The sequence below is a fragment of the Natrix helvetica genome (genome assembly GCF_964273705.1).
Source record: "Natrix helvetica genome assembly, chromosome: 1".
Classification (NCBI taxonomy): domain Eukaryota; kingdom Metazoa; phylum Chordata; class Lepidosauria; order Squamata; family Natricidae; genus Natrix; species Natrix helvetica.
In genome coordinates this window covers 71,765,993-71,787,867 of record NC_138548.1, presented here as the reverse complement: position 1 = coordinate 71,787,867, position 21,875 = coordinate 71,765,993, and the positions used below count along the sequence as shown (strand labels likewise).

General features: G+C 41.5%; 1 protein-coding gene across 8 annotated transcripts in view; it reads right to left on the bottom strand.

Annotated features, from left to right (window-relative positions):
• The window catches only part of MGA (MAX dimerization protein MGA), a 75,141-nt gene that overhangs the window by 38,352 nt on the left and 14,914 nt on the right, over positions 1-21,875 (bottom strand). For all 8 annotated transcript variants that reach the window (XM_081935477.1, XM_081935476.1, XM_081935475.1 and 5 more), the window contains 6 exons: positions 20,953-21,084; positions 19,917-20,015; positions 17,579-18,231; positions 16,252-16,588; positions 8,949-9,193; positions 3,237-3,380 (listed from right to left, as the gene is read on the bottom strand). In XM_081935477.1, coding sequence (XP_081791603.1) covers positions 3,237-3,380; positions 8,949-9,193; positions 16,252-16,588; positions 17,579-18,231; positions 19,917-20,015; positions 20,953-21,084 — 1,610 coding nt within the window. The remainder of the gene's footprint in view (positions 1-3,236; positions 3,381-8,948; positions 9,194-16,251; positions 16,589-17,578; positions 18,232-19,916; positions 20,016-20,952; positions 21,085-21,875) is intronic.

Genomic DNA, 21,875 nt, shown 5'->3' with positions numbered 1-21,875 from the left:
ACAATAGCCAAGTTACTTAAATCTTTCTCCATCAACTATCTAATTAATAAAGTAAGCTTTCTGAGCGAAAAACAGTAGTAGCAGAAAATTAATAAAAGCAAATAAAATGGTTCAGATGGCCACACACTAAAATACAAATACTTGAATAAAAGTATCCAAGCATTAGTTTGCAAAATTACTATGCATATAATTCTACGTATTATATTATTGCATATGTATGTACGTATATTCACGCTGCACATGCACATACAGATGACTTGCTGTGGTCAATGACAGGTGAGATGTAACATAAAACAAAGTAGCAATGAAAACATTAAAAATACATTTATGAATACATAATTTATGTTTAGGAACATATTTTCCTGTATAAAGCAATGTCAGAGGAAATAAATTTTGCAACTTTTCTGGGGAAGGTAAGGATTCTAGTCCAAGAATGAAAAGCAAATGCAAATAGAATCACCCACAGAACACATGAAATTTCTTTTAATAACCAGAGTTAATAAAGTTACTCCCTCACCTGCCATAATACTGTATTGTGCTGTGAAACTTGGCTCCCCAACTATTTTGACTTTTCTTTTCCAATCCTAAGTAAGATGGGATCAGAAAGTCTATAGGAGGCACCTAGTCCTACAATCTTTAGAAATGTCCTTTAAGTATTTTCAGGGAGTTAAAAAGGATGGCAGTGAGATCACTTCCGGTCCCCGAAGGCGACGGACGTTGCCGTCTACTGTTCGGCTCCCCGGTGGACTCCTTTTAGGAGCACAGGCAGTCTTGGAGGGACCACCTGCCGTAGGGCGGCTTGCTGGAACCCCCAGAATCGGCAGCAGCCGTGGGGGGGGGGGAGTTTCCAGCTTCGCCTCAGGAGCCGGGGAGGTGCATAGCACAGCTGTGTGCCTTCGCCGAATGGATTCCAGAAGGAAATAATCAATTAGAAGATGCGGCAGAAGTGCTGGAGGTGAGAAGTTTGCTCCAATCTCTTTTAACACCATTTAATTTATGAGCAGCAGCTTTTTGTAAGTTGGATTCAATCTATTTGAAGTTGCAAGATTGGAGGGGGGGTTTCCACCCCCCTCGGGTAAAGCGGCATTTGGACTATCTCTCAATCTCGGAATGGAGAGAGAGAGTAAAACGTTGAATTACTCACTTGTACTAACTATGTGAGAAAGATTTACATCACAATTGCAAGAGGTGATTCCTGAGTTGTTTAAAAGCTTTATGGAAACTTTGGATGCTTTGCTCCCTGGTTCCCTGTGAAAGGGGGAGCAAAGATGGCCTGCTTCCGTCTTCTTCTTCGCTCTTATAAATGAAACTACCTTTGAAGAAATTTTTGGCTTTATAATATTACTACCCCCCGAAGGTCTCCTGGAGCCCCTCCTGTTATGTGGTCTTTCTGGATTTGGATTATTTGATTTTCTTCTTTTGGCTTGGAACTGTGATTAAGGATTAACTTTCACTTCTGGGTTTGTCTGCCTCCACGGTCTCACCCAGCTGCGCATTCCACAGACACCATTTCTTTTGTATAAGACTTACACTCATCTCTGAACTTAACAAATGGGGCCTAGAAAACCACCTCCTGGCAAGGCAGCCTTGGCGCCCACTTCCTCTACATCCAGCCCAATGACTCAACAGACAAAAATTTCATCATTTTTACAACAAGAAGGGACTGGAGAGAGTTCAAAGGGTTTATCTGTTACCCAAATGTTCCAGGCTCTTATGAAGGGACAAAATGAATTGAAAAAAAAGGTGGCAGATTTTAAAGAACAGCTCAGAGATGTACAGCAGCAAACAACAGAAAATAAACAGAGAATTGGTGTGCAGGAGGAGAGTGCGGTTGGGCTGAGGGAGGAGGTGAAAGCAATTCAGAAGGGGAATAGAGAATTGGAAAATTTCATGGTAAAGGTGGAACTTGAAAGAATGTCCCTTTTTCTCAGATTCCAGAAGCTACCGGAGACAGAAGATGAAGATCTTAAGGATACTACGTGTACAATCTTAGCAGAATATTAAGAGAGATAAAGAACAGTTGCGGTGGGATATGGACCTGGTTTACAGGATCAATTCAGAATATGCCAGAACACATAATGTTCCAAGGGAAGTACATGTTAAATTTCTTAGGAAGACCACGAGGGATGAGGTTTTAGGGGCCCAAAGGGGGGGGGGGGACCACTAAAATATAAAGATAAAGAAATTGCCATTCTTAAACAAATTCCGAAAAAAAAGAGATAAGAGGAGGAAGTATTCCTCCTTATCAAAGAAATTATATAACAAAGGAGTTTGGTTTAGATGGTTATTGCCAGAAGGAATGTTGATCTTCTGGGAGGGAAACAGAATTAGAATCAATACAGTTGTGGAGGCAGAAGCCTTCATGAAAAAACATAGTGCCCCCCTAGAGGACGAAATCATAAGAGGTAGTGAAAAAGGTGACAATACACAAGATATGAGGGAGGGAGGGGCTGTGGCTCTGACAGGGAACAGGGGACAGGGAGCAATATTGAAAACACACAGGTTACAAAAATAAATGTATTTGAAATATTATTGTAATTGTTGATATTTTAGAAAGTGGCAAAAGAGATGATTGAACATATGGTTGATACAATGTATAACAAGATGCTGTTTCTGCTTATCTTTTATCTTTTGTTTTTTTTCTCTGTAAAAGTTGTGAGATTTGGAGAGATTTCTACCTTTAGCACGATATAGCTGCCAAAATTTTTTGTACATCCACCTACCCTTTCCTATAAATGTTTAAAAACCAATAAAATTTTAAAAAAGAAAAAAAGAAGAAGAAAAGGATGGCAGTGGAAGGGTTCAAGGAGGTAATCCACTCATATCCTCATCCTTAAACCACCAGAAATGCCCCCAAATTCGCCATCAAAATTATTATTGGGAAGGAGGGAGAACAGATCAAGGAATTTAAAGGAGGGGAAATGGAATGGTTTGCCTCACATTGTCCTCCTGTTACCATCCTCAACTTTATAGTTAATTACACCTTCTAACTCCAATAATTCTCTCAGCAAAGTCTTCCAGAACAAATAATGATTTGGCCCGCAATAAAGCGCATAAACAATTTAGTTTGGTGGTACTGCATCTAAGTTCTTTTCCTTAAGTTTAGTTTCATATCTGGTTTGGGCATTACTGAACATGTCTCAAATTATACTACTAACTAATTTAATGTCAACCCAATAACTATTTTATCATTTTTCTTAAAATATATGCATTAAAAATAGTCAATAATACTTTACCTTTTCAATATGTTTTTCACAATTCTGGGGGGCTTTTTCCTGCTGACCCTTCTCCTTTACTTTCCGTTCATACATTCTCACACGAGCACAAGTCATCATACTTTCAAAATACAGATAAACAGGATCCTTATCTTCTTCTCGAATCTATAAGCCACACAAAGTGAGCTTTCAGTTAAATGAAAGTGTAAGTTACATTTATATCATTTGAACAATTTAAGCACCTTTTGTATTTTCTCTATAACTATAACAAAGGAGCAGTATGTTTCAAAAGCTAGTATTTATTGGAAATGTTTCCAATTGAGCAAGAAAATAGACTGCCTGTCTGTCAGACTTCCCAAAGCTAAGACATGATACAGCATGAATAAATAGTATTTCAGCCATTTTCTTTTTAATGTCCCTTTAAAAAAAATAGCTTAAGCATGTAAGCACTTTGTTTATTACACTTTGCAGTTTGTTACATTAGTTTGTTACACACTTATCGTATTTTAGAAGTATAATATGCACCTTTCCTCCCCCCCCCCCAAAAGAGGGTGAAAATTTGGGTGTGTCTTATACACCCAATGTAGCACCACCCACCCACCGGCCCCCATTCTTTGGCCTCTGCCTCTCAGCAATTTACCTCCTTGCAGCAAATGGAGAAAATGGGGCTTGTGGAGGTGGCAATAGGCTACGGCAATCCCTGCAGCCTGAAACAGCTGATGATCAGGACCTGCTGAAATTGAAAGTGAAACTTGCTGTTTGCTTCATGGAGGCAAATTGCTGGGAGGCAGAGGCAGATATTTTTTTCTTGTGCTAATCAGGCTGTTTGTTGTTAGGAGGTAAGTCAATAAGTATAAATGCCTATAGAATGTTCAAATAATTAGACTTATTTTTTAAAGGCCACTTTATTATTGTTCTAGACAACTTAACAATGTAAAGAAGCTTTTAAAATAAATGCTTAATCTAAGAGGCCCAGTGCTATGGTATTTTCTTTTAAATAGCAGAGAAAGACTGTTGACTTACCTGAACGGTCATTCTCTGGGAGCTGCGGGAGAGTCCAAGCATGGGTTAACACAGTCTAACTGCCCTAGGACTGAGTGAGTTTTTTCTTGACCACGCCTCCCTTTGCCTTGTGCAATTCAGTTTTAAAAATGAAGAAAAGCCATACAGGACGTCCGTTCCTTAGTTCTTCCAAGATCATAGTCCTGACCTTATAGCAGATCCTGGGTGGGGTTGGACTCTCCCGCAGCGCCCAGAGAACGACCGTTCAGGTAAGTCAACGGTCTTTCTCCTGTGCGCTGCTTGGAGAGTCCAAGCATGGGACATACCCAAGCTATTGTGTCCCAGGGCGGGTAGAATCCAGAGAGTCCGTAGCCTCCACAACTTTTTGTAAAATCCATCTTCCGAAGGAAGCTTCGGCCGAGGCAAAGGTGTCAATTTTGTAATTCTTGATAAATGCCGTGGGTGATGCCCACGTGGCCGCTCTGCAAATATCAATGATGGAGGCCTGGGTCGCCCATGCTGCTGAGGTAGCTGTCACGCGGCGCAGTGCAACCTTGCCCTAATGTTCGTAGGCAGGTTTTATGCAGACACGCAACCAACGGCCAATTGTGTGGGACAACACCTTGCGACCAAGTGACCCCGGATGGAATGATACAAAGAAGGATTCGGAACGTCGAAAGTCCTTGGTCCTTTTGATGTAAATATAGACTGCCCTCCTTACATCCAGCTTATGCCAGAGTTTTTCTTTTGGATGTGCAGAATTAGGGCAAAAGTTGGGAAGAATCACTTCCTGGGCTCTGTGGAAGTGAGTGTTGATTTTAGGTATAAACGTGGGGTCAAGTCTCAATATTACCCTATCTGTATGTACAATGCATAGGTCTTCCCTCACGGACAGCGCAGCCAATTCCGATATTCTGCCCGCCGAGGTGATGGCTATTAGGAAGACAGTCTTAAGCGTCAAATGATGGAGGCTTGCCTTTCGTATAGGTTCGAAGGGTGCCCCCGTTAGAGCCTTTAGAACGAACGGTAGGTTCCAGGACGGATAACGATGAACCACCTGACGGCTCTTCCATTTTGCTTTCCACAGCATAAAGGAACTTGTCCCCTCCACTGGGATTGGTCAGGGTACCTGGCTGAACCCACTGTCTTTGGACCACGTCCATGAATAACTCCGGGACTGGGATCAATTCCTGAGTAGGAGCTGGCTCTTTGAACAAGCCTTCCTTGCAGGAGGGGGAGTGGCTGTCGCACTCTTAGGAGTGGAGCCTAAGTCGGTGGCTGCTTTGGCCTTGTGGAGAATTGATTTGAATAGAGAAGGTTTGAACAACCCTGTGAAGGCTGGCTTATCAGGAGGAAGATCTTCGTCCTCTGATAATTCGAAGTCATCAATTTCTCCCTCCTCCCAGACTGACTCCTCCGTGGCAACTGAGGTGCCAGGAGAGGAAGGGGCTTGTTCCCTCATATGTGCTGAGGCCGGTCTGGGCTTCGGAGCACCAGATGGTCTGGTCTCCTTTAGTTTGATGCCCTTGGCTATGCCCTGAGAGATGGCTTTCACAATCACCTCCCTCATTTCTGCCGATAAGGCCAGACCTTTGTCCTCCTTAGGGTAGCATAGCGACGGCTCGCGCCGTCCTCTGGCCCCCCTTGAGCTAACCCCCTTAAGCTAACTGGGAGAATACCTTGGAATGGTTCCAGCTCCTCTCTAACAGAAGAGCTGGGAGAATCGGGGTAGCCCCAGGATGCATCGGGGGAAGAGTCCCTCGAGATTTCCCCAACTGACAGGGGTGATCTGTCCCTTTGAGGAGAAGTAGGGTCCTGCTCTCTCCTCTGGGCTGAGGGAGGGCCTTTCAAGGCCTCCTCATGACCAGGGGATCTGTCCAACCTGTGGGCTTGTGTGGTCTTGCTTTTATGGGGCCCCTCTTTATGATTATCCATACCCCCTGAGGGCCTGGGAGGGGACCTTCTAGAGGTGCCTTTCCCTCCTTTGGGGGGGGAGGGTTCCAATCTGGCACATTTGGAAGAGGGCCCTGCCTGCATCTCCAAACCTTCGTCTGCCATGCTAGTCTGCTCTGGTAGGGACAGCTGTGATGGCCTTGGAGAACTGGATGCAACCCGCTTGGGCAAGCCAGCCAGCCAAGAAACGCCCACAGGTGCTGCAATGGGTGAGGGACGCCTGCAGGCCAGATTCCTTCCCGGACCGCCCCGAAGGAAAGTGGGCAAAGAGGACATGCGGGCCTTGCCGGCGCCCCGGACACGGCCTCGCTGTCTGGCGGCGGTCTGCTGCCGAGGCCTGAATGCTGCAGGGCTTCCAAACCCTGCCGCTCCGCTCGCCAAGTGAATCTCCGATGATTTAAAATGGCTGCCGCTGCACGCGCAGCTTTACTACCAAAGCAGCCGGCCCTGCAGCAAAAAGTGCGCGAACGGTTTTAAAATGGCCGCTGCTGTTGCCAGGCAGAATTGGAGAGCCGCTGTCACTGCCGGAGCGCTCGGGCATTCCCCACGGCTTCTGAAGTAACGGCTGGGGCGCAATCGGAAGCCCCAGGAAGCCCCCCGGCCACCCCTTCGCTTGCCGGCTGCCGCTGGACAAGCCTCTCACTTCCCCGAACTCCGCTTACTATCAGCAGGGGACGGTAGTGCCGACAGACCTCTCAGGCAGCTGTTGCTGGTCTACTTCGATATAATAATGATAGATTTGTTTTAGTGTTCAATTTTCCTTGTGCTTGACTTGGGGAGTCCAATTTAGCTACTCTAGAACTGAGGAGCTCCCCTGTTACAGTCCTAACGGACGGGCTGAGTTTTTAAAACTGAATTGCACAAGGCAAAGGGAGGCGTGGTCAAGAAAAAACTCACTCAGTCCTAGGGCAGTTAGACTGTGTTAACCCATGCTTGGACTCTCCCGCAGAGCACAGGAGAATAATGCATACTTCCAAAAAGCTACATCAATTTTAACAACATCTGTACAAATATAGTCTGAAATGAAACACCACAAACAGTGTATATCTTCTGTACTGTTTGCTGTTTGCTGCAAGGAGGAAATTGCTGGAAGCCAGAGGCAGATTTCCCTCCCCTTGTTTTCCTCCCCAAAAGCTAGGTGTGTCTTATACTTCGGAGCATCTTATTCTCTGAAAAATACAGTAGATACCCTGGGAAAAATAGTATGAACAAGTGGAAAACAATCCTTTCCACATGTTATTTCTGAAGAAGCTAGAGGAAATAAAGATGGAAGTAGAGATGTTTGCTACTGTATTGGTACAGATAGGAAGGAAACAGTCATGTGTTTCAGATGGGGTGTGTTATTATGTGTGAGAGAATGCATCCAGCAAGAAAAATATGTGTAGAATGATTTCAGTTGGGTAATCAGCTGGCCTAGAATGTAGTAGCATAGGTAGGTATGTCTCATTACATCCATGTAACATTTCTATTCTATAAACTAACTGCACTGGCTCCTATACACTTCCAGATGCAATTTATTTATAAAGTCATGTATGACAAAAAAAACCCCAAATAAACTAGGTGATATGTGGGATTATCTTCTCCCAAAGATACCTGTCCATCCCACATACCTTAACAGAGATGAAACACTCTGGGTCATTTCCTGGAAACAGTGTTCCCTTGTAGGATCCAGGAAGCATGTGCTCTCAGTGGCCACCCTCCCCTTTGGTATGTTCTTCACTGATATCTAGTTGGCTTTTACCCCAAGGGCCTTCATAAAGTCAGCTAAGATCTGGTTCTTTCCCTGGGCACTTGGGTCAGGTGAGATATAAAATATTTTAGTCCTGATCGTCTTTTAATTGTTTTACTGGTATGTGCCATTTTTCCTTTGGTTTAATAAATTTGTACTGTGCCAATACTCAAGACTGTTTGAGTTGAATGATCATATAAATGTTCTAAACCAACAAATTCAGCTGGATGAGATCTGACAATGAGTGCATTAAGCATCAGTTTTTAAAAAAACCATTTCAGTGTATATATTTGGGAAACCTGAGTGGGTATAATAGTCCTATAAAAGTAGGTGAAATACATTTTAGAGAATTAAAGTGATCTGAGCACAACATTTATCACATATGAAACATTTTTATGAGAAAAGGATTTTTTATCTGTGACTTGTTCAACAGGTAATCTATGCAGTCACTTATGGATTCTGTATTAGTACAGAACAATTTTTGAAAACTTTTGTAAACAGTGTTTTAATGGGTATCCTGTCATCCATCTTGTGCCTCATTCTTTCCTATTTGTTTTAAATTTTAAATCAAGGGAGACCTAAAACAAAACAACAGTACTTGCAGTACGAAAATAAGGAAATGTATGTACCTTCGCAGATGACTGAGCAAAAAATTAAAGTAACCTATATTCTTCAAGATCTATCTCACTACTACACAAAAGAATATCAAAGTAACTTTTAGGAGATGGAGCAAGAATTAAGAAATAGAGAAATGAACTAATACTATAAAAATAATTAAATACTGTAGTTCCAAGATATCTAACCAATAATGTTTAACAAAAACAGTGGATGGAAACCATGTAGCAACATAGCAGTGTTATGGAGTCACAAATAACCCAACAAAAGCTACTTAGATTATTATAGAAGCAGTCAGAAATTTAGCGAGTCTTCATAAAGATCTGAAATCAGTTATATAAACTGCCAATATATTCATAAGAGAACAGTATTCTGCATTATAAGCAGAATGATATATTTCTGGTTTAGCCTTAAACTTTACTTCTTTTACTTACCACTGGATTGGGTCTAGGTGTATATACTCGTAATGGCTTGACTTCATTGGCCATTGAATTAACTTCAGTTGTTGTAGATTTATCATCAGTTGGTATGATGTCTGGAGTAGGTGACATTGCAGTTTTTGCTGCTTCAACATCTGATGCAGTTGGGATGTAAATTGGCTCTGGATCCACCTCTCCATCTTTTTTTACCCACAATGGAAAACTTTTAACAGGTTTTTCTGGTTCTGTATCACAAATAGCTAAGAAAAAATAAAATTATTTTTCAAAGAAAAATCTCCTTAACCACGAAGTCTTATGCCTAGACATAAGACTTTTCTTTCAGCAAAATTGCTTATTTATGGTGTTTTACTTAAGCAATCAAATAAATACTGAGCAGTCTTTATGAACAAGTAAAAGGACTGAATGAAAAGTAACGCCCACCTCCACAACTATAAACAGGGAAAATTTAATAAAGGAAACAGGAAAATAATCCTTGAAATTAGCTCTTTTGTTACCCAAATTTATTCCTCCACATAATGAATTCACCACATAATTCTGCAAATAAAGTTCAAGCTTTCTAAACCCATCCTGTGAAAGCTTCATGCTCTGCCTTTTCAGCCAAATCCTCAGTCTTTTCCATCTCATTTGAATCAGATGCCTACAAAGGGTTTTGTTTTTCAATTTTGAAAAGGTAAAAGTTGCATGGCAACAATTTTGAACTGTTTATCTGATTATGTAAGAAGGTGAAAGCCAAACTTGCAATTACCTCTTGGATGGCTTGTGAACAGCTAAGTGGTCATGTGCTTCCAAACACTGTTAAATTGTTGTTTTAAAATATTAGGTGTTGCTATGTAGCCCTCTGCACTGATAGTGCTGTCTGGTTCAAAGAAATCCATGTAAATAATATCATTTGCATGCCCTAAAAACTAACTAGGTTTCACTGCCAAAGCCCGATAGTTGAATTTCCACACCTACCCACATCTACTCCCAGGTGTAGATTTTCCATCATCTGTCATCATGTGTCAAATGTAATCTCTTAAAGCTTTTATTTTTGCAATATGCATGTACGGAAAGCTGGCAATGAAAGTTGCAAGTGGAGATCACATGACTCTACAACATTGTAACTGTTCACAATCCAGAATCCTTTGATTAAGATGGACAGCTATGGATGGATGGATGGATGGATGGATGGAAGGAAGGAAAGAATATAAGCACACGCACACACACACACACACACACACACACACACACAGAGTCTCATTAAGCAAGGACCAATACTCATGTCAACAGTCATCATGATAAAAAAAAACACTTGTGTTTGGCACTAAATTTCAACTAGAGAAATTCCTCTGCCAATAAAAAATTTAAATCATGACTCATTGTTTTGTCCCTTCTGTTCCAGCATTTCTTCAATATTAGTGTAACTCTTGTTCTGCAGTAAGTTGGCCAAGGCAACTTTTCCTAAAGTGATTGGCCACGGTGAGTTGGCTGCACTGAATTATCCTAGAACCCTCCAAAGCATCTGAAGGCAGGACAAGAAGCAATAGATGGAAACTAATCAAGTAGAGATCCAACCTAGAACTAAGGAGAAATTTCCTGACAGAACAATTAATTAGTGGAACGTCTGTCTCCAGAAATTGTGGGTGTTCCAACACTGTAGGTTTTTAAGGTTCGACAACCATTTGTCTGATATGGTATAGAGTTTCCTGCTTGAGCGGGAAGATGGACTAGAAGATCTCCAAGGTCCCTTCCAACTCTGTTATTCTGTTGGCAATTCAGCACACTGAAGGCATTACTTTTCATTCAACCATTTTATAAATTTTGTATGAGTAGAAGCATTAAAATATACCAGTGTTTTTAAAACTTTTTTTCTCAAGCTCCTTCCCACTTTTAAAAACGTATGATCTCAAAACAACTTTTGTTTGTATGGGTTATATTTAACGATATTTACCATATGAAAAATAAAAATTGACACATTTACTGCCACTACCAATTCTCACGACTCTGACAATATTTCAATATTTTATTTTGATAGTGTTCAATTTAGATTTCCAGACCTCTAATGGAACCCAGAAGTCCTTGGACCACACTTTAAGAAACATAGCAATATACTAGGGTTCCGCCCCAGGCGCTTGATGGAACCAGACAGGTTCCAGACGGAGCTTGGGCCACCTCCTGCAGCCCTGACCCGCCCTCGGGTAGAGGACCTGGTGACCGCGTGGAATAATGCGACTACCGGGGCCTTGAACCGGGTGGCGCCTTTGCGGCCTCTCCGGCGGCAACGATCCACCCTGGCCCCTTGGTTTACCGAGGAGCTAAGGGTGATGAAGCGCCGCAAGAGATGCCTAGAGAGTCGTTGGAGATCCTCCCGAACCGAACTTGACCGAGCACAGGTACGAGCCCATTTAAGGACGTACCTAGTGGCATTGAGAACGGCCAAACGTCAATATTGTGCCGCTCTCATTGCATCCGCAGAGAACCGCCCTGCCGCCCTGTTTCGGGTGTCCCGCTCTCTTCTGTTTCAGAGGCCACGGGAGGCCCCTTTACAGGGCAGGGCAGAGGAGTTTGGGAAATACCTGCAGGATAAAGTCGCTCAAATCCGGAAGGATTGGGTCCCCTTCAGTGGCCCAGTCGAGACGCCAGTGGCGAGTCTTGAGAAACCTTTTTGGGAGGAGTTTGACTTGGTTGTCATCGAGGATTTGGACAGATTGCGTGGGCGACTGCGACCTACCACATGTTTGTTGGACCCGTGTCCCTCCTGGCTTGTACTGGCATCCTGGGAGGTTACACGCGACTGGCTCCTGGACCTAGTGAACGCTTCGTTGGGTGAGGGGTCTCTCCCGGCCGCCTTGAAAGAGGCTGTGGTGAGACCCTTGCTCAAGAAGCCTTCCCTGGACCCTATGGAGCTGGTCAATTATCGTCCTGTCTCCAACCTTCCCTTTTTGGCGAAGGTTGTGGAGAGTGTGGTGGCTTCTCAGTTTCCACGACATCTGGAGGAGAATGATTATCTAGACCCGCGCCAGTCCGGCTTTCGCCCTGGGCACAGCACTGAGACGGCCTTGGTCGCGTTGGTAGATGATCTCTGGAGGGCCAGAGATAGGGGCTGTTCCTCTATCCTGGTCCTATTAGACCTCTCGGCGGCTTTTGATACCATCGACCATGGTATCCTGTTGCACCGACTGGAGGGGTTGGGGATCCGGGGCACCGTCTTGCGGTGGTTCGACTCCTACCTCTCCGGCAGGACGCAACGTGTGTTGGCAGGAGAGCAGAGGTCGACCCTAAGCCCCCTCATCTGTGGGGTGCCACAGGGGTCGGTCCTCTCGCCACTCCTGTTCAACACATACATGAAGCCGCTGGGTGAGATCATCCGTGGTTTTGGGGTGGGATACCACCTGTACGCTGATGATACTCAGCTGTACATTTCCACCCCGAACCACCCCAACGAGGCCGTCGAAGTGATGTCCCGGTGTGTGGAAGTCGTACGGGTCTGGATGGATGACAACCGACTCAGGCTCAACCCTTCCAAGACGGAGTGGCTGTGGGTTCCGGCTCCCCGGTTCAACCAGATAATTCCATCTCTGGCCATTGGGGGCATTCAACTTGCCCCCGTGGAGCGGGCGCGCAATTTGGGCGTCCTCCTGGATGCCAAGCTGTCCATGGATGAACATGTGACAGCTGTGGCCAGGGGGGCGTTCCATCAGGTTCGCCTGGTGCGCCAATTGCGCCCCCTATTGGACCGGGACGCTCTACGCACAGTCACCCATGCGCTGGTGACGTCTCGCCTGGACTACTGTAACGCTCTCTACATGGGGCTTCCCTTGAAATGCACTCGGAGACTACAGTTGGTCCAGAATGCGGCCGCGCGGGTGATTATGGGGAGCACTAGGTACTCCCATGTGACACCACACCTGCGCGAGCTGCACTGGCTTCCTGTGGTCTATCGAGTGCGTTTCAAGGTTTTGATTACGATCTTTAAAGCGCTCCATGGCTCAGGACCTAGTTACCTCCGGGACCGTATTCTGCCCCATACATCCCTACGACCTATTCGCTCGCACAGAGAGGGACTTCTCCAGGTGCCGTCCACTAGACAATGCCATGGGGCGGCGCCTAGGAGCAGAGCCTTCTCTGTGGCGGGCCCAGCCCTGTGGAATGACCTCCCCCCGGATATTAGGACCACTACAGACCTCCGCTCCTTCCGTGTTAAGCTCAAGACCCACCTTTTTCAAATATCTGGCCTGGCCCAACCATAACTTCGTTACGCTCCTGAGGGGTTTTTAATTCAGCAATTTTATTTAGGGGATTTTAAACTGTGTTTTAACTGTGTTTTTAGCTGTGTTTATTGTCTTTCACTTGCAGGTCTACTCTCCTCCATGCACAAATGTAATTGTCCTTGTTTTTTTCGTATGTATGTGTGTCTTATGTGTATTTTATCTTTTTGATTGTACGCCGCCCCGAGTCCTTCGGGAGAGGGTTGCGGCTAATCAAATAAAATTTGATTTGATTGATTTGACTTATTCTTCAACTTCAAAAGGTATTGCTGTACTAAAGTAAATATATAAACCATCTTCTTGAAAAATAAACATAAGGAAAACTTGGTATAGAGTACTAGTTTACTCCAAGCACCATATGCTACAGAGAAATTGCCCAAGCAATTTGTATTTGGGTCAAAAAGAGAGATAAAATAAGAAAAAAATAGATGCACAAGTTTCTTCAAATTTAGTTTAGGATCATATTTGGCCTTTGAATGGTATGCTAGAAGCTGCACTCTAAAATAGCAGTAAGGTTGGAATAACTGGCGGAAAAAGAAACAAACTTTCTATCCTGCCATATTTTTGTTCAATTATGTAGTTCACATAGCAGCATATAAAGTCAGTATCAGGTAACAGCCACAACAAAGTTGTTATACACAAATCTTTAATAGGAATCTTCTTATTGAATCTGAAGGAAGCTAATGTTGGGACTCACAAGACTAAAGGCAAATCTCAGCCATTGATAACAGGAAAATATATTAATTTGTCCCTTTTAAGAATCTATATAGGAGAAGGATTCACAAGGAACAGGTGTTCAGCGCGAAATAGATCTAAGAGAAGTCTCCTTCCACTACAATGAGTTGTCATTCACTCTGCTGTCCAGGTCCACCTGAAGGAAAACCTAAGAGTTGGGCAAGTCCTGCTTCTATTGGAGACAACTTTCCCCTGCATCAACAAAGAAAAGCTCTCTGTATCAGCTTATAAATGTGAATTAATCTTGGTCATTTAGCCACCACGATGGTCTTTATTAACACTTTGGGAACTGTTGCTTCCATGAATTCGAGGTGCTAATATGAAGCCATCCTGGGTCTCAATGCGGGAAGAGTTTGGTCACTCTCAAACAGGGGTTTCAAAGTCAAGGCCTGGGGACCAGATCCAGCCCACAGGGTGCTTAGATCTGGCCCATGGGGCTGACATGGAAACAGCGAAGGACTGGCATATGGTGCCTCTGCCAGCAAAAACAGAGTCCTCCCAAGCTCCGTTTTCGCTGGCAGAGGGTTGCAGGAGGCCATTGCAGCCGAAAATGGACTTGGGAGCCCATTTTCTCTGGCAGAGCACTCAGGCCACCACAGGTGCCCACAACATGAGTGACGTCAAGCTGGCCATGCCCATTCCAGCCCCTCCTCCCCGAGATCAAACACAACCCTGATGCGGGCCTCAATGAAATAGTTTGACACTCCTGCTCTAAAAGATGCTAGATGCTCAATGCTAATCTCCAACAGAGTTCAGAACGAACATCTCCTAACTCAAAAGGAAGCAATGATAATTTGTGCTTTCTTTGCTACATTCTTGATAAAATTGAGAATAGAGGGAATACCTACAGTAGCTTATGCAGCCAAGGAGCCACAACGCATTAGTCCCTACTTCCTTACGTCATGAAAGTGATAGAACCATCTGGTCATATCCCTGTTCTCCCTTGTGGCAGAGGTAAACCACAAGGATTGTTCACAAATCTTTAATTAACTACAAGACTTCCGAATGCAATGTCTACTCTGCTGGGGCAGAAAATGTCTTCTAAACACCACTTAGGAGGGAAGATGTCTTTCTGCCCACAAAGACAGGAGAGATACTATATCTCTATTCACTTTTATCTCTTTCCCCTCTCTATGATTATTCAGATACATTTTTGCAAATATCACTCCAAAATCAGAATGTGATTCCTTTCTATCAGCAACATGGCCGCTTCTAACACTTTGTCACACTGCCCTCATTTTCAAGTTGACTGCCGCCAGATCAGGTGCTCTGACACAAATGGTTGATTTGTATTCCAGCTGATAGGCTGGCATCACTGTTGGTTAAGTCTTGTAGGATTCTCTGAAGATTACTCCCCGGAAAGGATGATTTAACTCAAAAACCCCATTTGCGGGAGTTGATCACTGCGTTGGGATCTTCAAAACTAAACTATCTGCCTTTAGGCAATCTGCTCCTAAAATGCAAGTAGATATTGCTGTAACAATCTTGTAAATAGTTATGGCTTAAGGCGCCTTTTCTATTTAAATGCACACCCAGTGACATTTCTACCTTGTGCCAACACCTATCTGTGATGTGGAAGTCTTTTGTCAGATTGACTAAACTGTTCAGCACTTGTAGGGTTAATATAAATTAAGAATGCATTTATAACAAACAGTAACAAGCAGAACAAAAAAGAGAGGAAAAAATAGCTTTGAATTGCCCTGGTCATAACCCACAATTCACTGAGCTTTTTGTAAGTATCCATAACGATTCAACTTCTGCAGAATGTAATTTTTTCCATCTAGAACAGTGTTTCTCAAACTTGGCGACTTTAAGTCCTGTGGACTTCAACTCCCAGAATCCCCCAGCCAGCATAGCTGGCTGGGGAATTCTGGGAGTTGAAGTCCACAGGACTTAAAGTCGCCAAGTTTGAGAAACACTGATCTAGAAATAACATTATCTATGAAAACTATGAAAACCAAACCTGTAAGGACAAGGGATAATTTAACCCAATGTTGCTCCACATTGTTGTTTCTACTTTGATTATACTTTCTTCTTGGAAACCTATCATCAGGTTTTCAATGCAGCTACTATGACAAAAAAAACCAATCACATTTGACTTTTCCACTACACTTACTGCCAAATCATCTCTTGAACTGAAATTCCAGAGCTACAAAAGGGAGTTATAAACATGGTTATAATTGAAAAGCTTTTACATTTAAAAATTATACCCTACATTAATTCCATAATATGTATGTGGGCTGAAATAACACAATCTTTTTGAAAAAAATAAAGGAGTAGCTACTGAACAGCTTAAACAGCTTGTCAATACTTACTATATTCAACCTTCTTTTTCTTCTTCTTATCTTTAAGTTTCATTTTTTCTTGCTCATCTTTTGCTATTACATCTGTTTGTTGTTCCTGATTTCTTTCACGATATAATTTATGCTTCCCATGCAGAGGCTTCTCCTGGATTTTTTTCTGCTTAACTAAGACAACTTTTCTTTTTAGGCAAGTACATCCAAACATGCAATCTGGTTTGCGGCAATGTGTTGGCTGACGTTTTTCAACAGCTAAACTAGAACAGATACACCCAAGCCGACAAAAATCATTGTTGCATGCTGGTGCTTTCTTTTTAATTATTTTGTGAATAGGTTTGTTTTTGAGTGAAGCCTGAAAAGTGTTAATATATACCTTTGTTATATATTCAGATAAATATTTGCAAAGCCACAAATGAAAAGCAAATGTCATAGTATAGCTTACAGAATTATTAACAAAGAATTCTATATAGCAGGCTAGCAGTGGTGTTTAATCTATTGCAGAAAAATAGCAATATAACACTGACATATTTACTTCAGCAGACTAAATAGCTACTATTAATACTAATATCAGCTTATTTACATTACAAAAATTTAGGAATAATATAACCAAGGTTAATGTGCATGCTACCTCAAAAGCTGCACATTTTCCTTGATTTTTTTTCTAGATCAAAAAACAACCTATACAGGTAGTCCACGACTTACATTCATTTAGTAATTTTCAAATCTACAATGGCACTGAAAAAAGTGACTTACAACTGGTTCTCACATTTACAACTGACGCAGCATTCCACGGTCACATGATTAAAATTTGGGTTCTTGGCAAACGGCATGTATTTTTGATGGTTGCAGTATCCTAAGGTTACATGATCGCCATTTGCAACCTTTCCAGCTGGCTTCTCACATGAAGCCAGATGGGCTTAATTACATGATTTACGTAATGCTTTGCTTAGCAACAGAAATTCTGGCCCCAATTGTAATCGTAAACGGAGGATTATCTATACATTTTAGTAAAATCAAAATAATCCCAGAGCTGCTCACTATTGTGTTAACCTTCAATAATTACCAACATAATGAAAGACTAGAGTCTGACAAGAGAAATGGAACATAAAAGCAAGGTAATTAAACAATTGTAGATTTTAATAATTGAAATATAATTGCCTTTACTAGTGTAATGGATTTAGATACCTGTCAACTTTTTGGGAACTCTTGACATTAAGATTTGTGATTTTTAAAAGAATCAAAAACATGAATCATGTTGTTTTCTAGTGCAAGGTAATTATTGTAGAAATCACTTACAAAATTGTTCAGATTAGACAAAATTTATAGTTTCCTTTAAACTTACCTGAGCAGTCAACAAAATTGTCAAAGATAGTTCAGCTCGTTCCTCTGTAATATATGTCCGTGGTTTGCCATCCCACAATGCGCAATCTTCTAGGTCCAGCAGTTTCAATTGAGTCTTGGATAAAGTTGACAACCGACTGCCCTGTTGATGCTGCACCTGACGCACAGTAATCTGTTTGCTCTGCAAATTTCCCTCTGTGCTCGACATCATCGAAGCATCTTTCTCAGTAATTGTCTGATCAATTGCCCGAGATTTAGAAACTTTCTCCTCTAAGATGAGTTTATGTTTGTCTTTTTTTGCAACAGAAAAACCTATTGTGCCTTTGGGGGGAGATTTTTCTTTGCTTTTTGAGACTGCTTGCTTTTTACTCTTCATTTTCTCTTTTTTCTTTTTAGAAATAGAAGGCAAGCCCAGAGGTTTGGAAGTATAAGAACTCAAATTAGAAGCAGTGGATTGTTTTTTTAGAACACTGTCTAATGTCCGCACATAGCTGGTGCTTTTAGTTGGAAGCTGATAAACTACAGGAGAACTAGATGTGCTAGGAGAAAATCCAATGCTTGTTTCCATCAACTTTCCTTCATTTTCTAAGTATTCATCAAGTTTGTCACTGCAGAAGGCAGATCGATTCTTCAATAAGCCTTCTAAAATGATACCTGAATAATAATAAAAATACTTTTTAGATTAAGACTACCGTATTTTTTGGAATACAAGACGCACCAAGGTTTTGAAGAGGCAAATTTAAAAAAAAGTAGGTAGGTAGAGGGAGAGAGAGGGAGAGAGAGAGAGAAATACAGGAGGGAGGGAGGGAGAGAGGGTAGGTAGGTAGGTAGATAGAGGGATAGAGAGAGAAATACAGTAGGTAGGTAGGGAGAGAGAGAGAGTAGGTAGGTAGATAGATAGAGGGATAGAGAGAAATACAGTAGGTAGGTATGGAGAGAGAGTAGGAAGGTAGAGAGAGAGAGAGAGAAATATAGTAGGTAGGTAGGGAGAGAGAGAGAGAGAAAAAAATACAGTAGGTAGGTAGGGAGAAAGAGAGAGTAGGTAGGTATGTACATGTTTCCAGGTGTATTTCTCCATGTGCTGGAGAAGGAAATCGCTGACAACCTGCACCACCTAAGATTTGTTTCTGCTGGCACAGCACTTGAACAATCTAATTCTTATCAATCACTCTAACTAAAGAGCTTTCTGAAAGGAAAAGTTTTTGCACTCTGCAAACCTCCCTTCGTTTTTCGCGAACATGGGCCCGTTTTTTTTTCAAATAAAAGGCATGAATAGCCTTAGGGGGGCTTGCAGAGTGCTCCTGGGGGTTGGGCAAAAACGAGCAAAAAATGGCCTGTTTTTTGCAGAAACGTGCCCGTTTTTTGTCAAATAAATTGCATGCATAGCCTTATGGAAGCTTATATAGTGCTGCTGGGGGCTAGGGGGGGGGGATGGCCCATTTTTTGTTCATCTCTGCCTTCCCCAGCTCTCAGGAGCTTTCTGAAAGCCTTCATAAGGGTATGCACGGCCATTTTTGTGAAGGCGGCGGGGCTTCGGGAGGCAAAAAAATGCTGTATTCGATGTATAAGACGCACCCAGATTTTCAGCCTCTTTTTTGAAGAAAAAAGGTGCATGTTATACTCCGAAAAATACGGCACCTGAAATCTCAAGCTGCAACATAATTGCACAAATTCCATTAATTGTATTTCAAAATACTTAGCTAAGCTTAGAAATGTTAAAAACTACAGGCATTTTACTAAAGTACACTATGCAGTTTCCAAATCATTAGCAACAATATTTGTGCTGCAACTTGTTGCAGCACAAATATTATCTTAGCAGAGTGAATCACATTATGACACAATTATTTGAGCACAGTACATTTTATTAACCCAGATTTAAAATGTACAATGTTCATCTAAAACTTAATCAGAGTTGCTGTTGAGTCACTTATAATACTGAATTTGGTTTGAATTTTCAGCTAAAAGATCTGTTGACAGGCAAGCAAGGGTTTATATGGTCTATAATACATCAAGCTTTCCCTTCTACCCTTGCCCCGTCATATATCTGGGAAACTTCAAACAAGAGTAAGCCATCTAAGAATGGGAGCCAGATATTAATAATGCAATGAATTTTTGGTCTATAATTTTAGAAATTGTGGGAGGGAAATCTTGAATATTTTTTTATCTAACAAAATTCCAAAATAAACTTATTTCAAAAATATAAAATATATATGCATACTTTATCATTTGTCCTCTGTGATCTATAGCCACAGAACATTTTGAAACCATAAATTCTATGCATTCCTTCTCTCATTTCATTTTCTTATAGTAACATTCTGCATCAAAAATTTTCCTCTTACCTTCATTTTTTGAAGAGTTGTGAAATTTTCCTCGCCAACCCTTTATTTTCGTGATGTCATTTGTCTTTCCAGTCCTTGAAATAAAATGAAGTCCAGCATCTGGCAGTATAAATGAGTTGAGAAAAATGGAAACAAAAGAACTGTGAGATAATTTTGCTTGACAAGCAAGGTATAAAACATGCTACAATACACACAAATACATAACTGCTACCATGTACTTAAGATGTATGGTCCTTCTAGACCTGCAACTCCTTATGCAATTTCATGTTCTGTACCAACTGTGCCCTTTCCTGGACCTTAAGGCTTTATTCAGTTATTCTTACCCTAGTTACCTCTACAATGGATGACTATAACATGCTGCTCATAATGAGTTAGCAAGATGGTTGTGTGATACGACAATGGTTTCCCCTGCTATCTTGAGTTTTTTAAAACTTTTTTGTTTTCTTGTTTTTGCTTAGTGTTTCATTATTTTTGTTGTTATATATTATATACTGCTCAATCCAGTTTTGTGAGATGGGCAGCTATATAAATTTGTTAAATAGATAAATAAGAGTTACATATGTAAATTCTGAAAATACTCTGTTATTTATTTTCTTTGAAGATATAGTGCAGTGTTACAAATTGAGTATATCTTTTCATTTAAATCACTGAGCTTAATATAAGTCAAATGCAACAGATGTTTAATATGACAATATTGTCATTTGCTATTTAAAAGGAGAATCCAATTATAAATGCAGACTGTATTATCTTACTTATCTAATTCTGTGGTTTGTTTTGAGCCTAGTACAAATGTGAGCCCAGCAGATAAAATAAGCCATGGTTTATGACCTAAAGAGGGTGAACAAGGCTACTATGATTTGTCCAATAACTGCAACTGAAACAAACTATGTGCTGTACAATGTGTAAGCAGTAACCTTACTGAACAATATATCTATAGATGGTAAAACAAAACATGGTGTATTGTTGCAAATCTCCTTCAAAGATAAATACTGTACAAATTATTTTAAGTAATCCTTACATTAAGACGGTGACTTACCAGCAGAATTGGAATCCGTTCCTTCATTTTTCCATGAAGCATATTCCTCTGAATAACTTAATGGCAACTGCACACCCAAATACTTTAGATCAATGCTCATTGTTGGGTCCACAAAATTCAATTTTAAACCCACTAAAGGAATGAAGGAATTTTTATACCATTATTAAAACAATTTTGTATGTGTATCAAGATCATTGTTATGGTTTCTCTTGCAAGGACTTTATTTTACAGAATATAAAGTTGAAACACAATGCTTTTCAATTGGTTCTCTCCCCAGTATAAATTATTAGAAGAAGTCTAGCTAGCCTTAAGTATAGCTTCATTAAACAGTATCAATACCGAATTTAAATCTTGATACAATTCATCCCCAGAATTCAACTTAATGAGAAAAGTATAGTACTGAAAAGGGGAAAGAAAAAAGAAATCCACTATAAACACCTGATTTAATAACCAAAGTTGAAGCCACAATCTACCGTATAAGTATAAGATGCACCAAGATTTTGAAGAGGTAAATTTAAAAAAAAAAGTTTTTGTACTCTGCAGACCTCCCAAACCCGCTGCACGCCCCATTTTTTGTGAAAAACAGGGCATGCAGAGTTTGAGAGGCCTGCAAAGTGTTGCTGGGGGAGCAAAAAACAGCCAGTTTTCCGTGAAAATGGCTCCATTTTTTTGCCAAAAAAAAAAAAAAAAAGGACAGACATAGCCTTTAGGAGGCTTATAGAGTGCTAATGGGGGCTTGGGCAAAAATGAGCAAAATATTGGCCCAATTTTTGCCCCCCAAAAGGGCATGCATTGCCTTTAGGAGGCTTGTAGAGTGCTCCTGGGGGTTGGCAAAAACAAGCATAAACTGCCCCGTTTTTCACTCATTTTTGCCATCCCCAGCCCCCAGAGCACTTTGCAGGCCTCCCAAACCCTCTGCACGT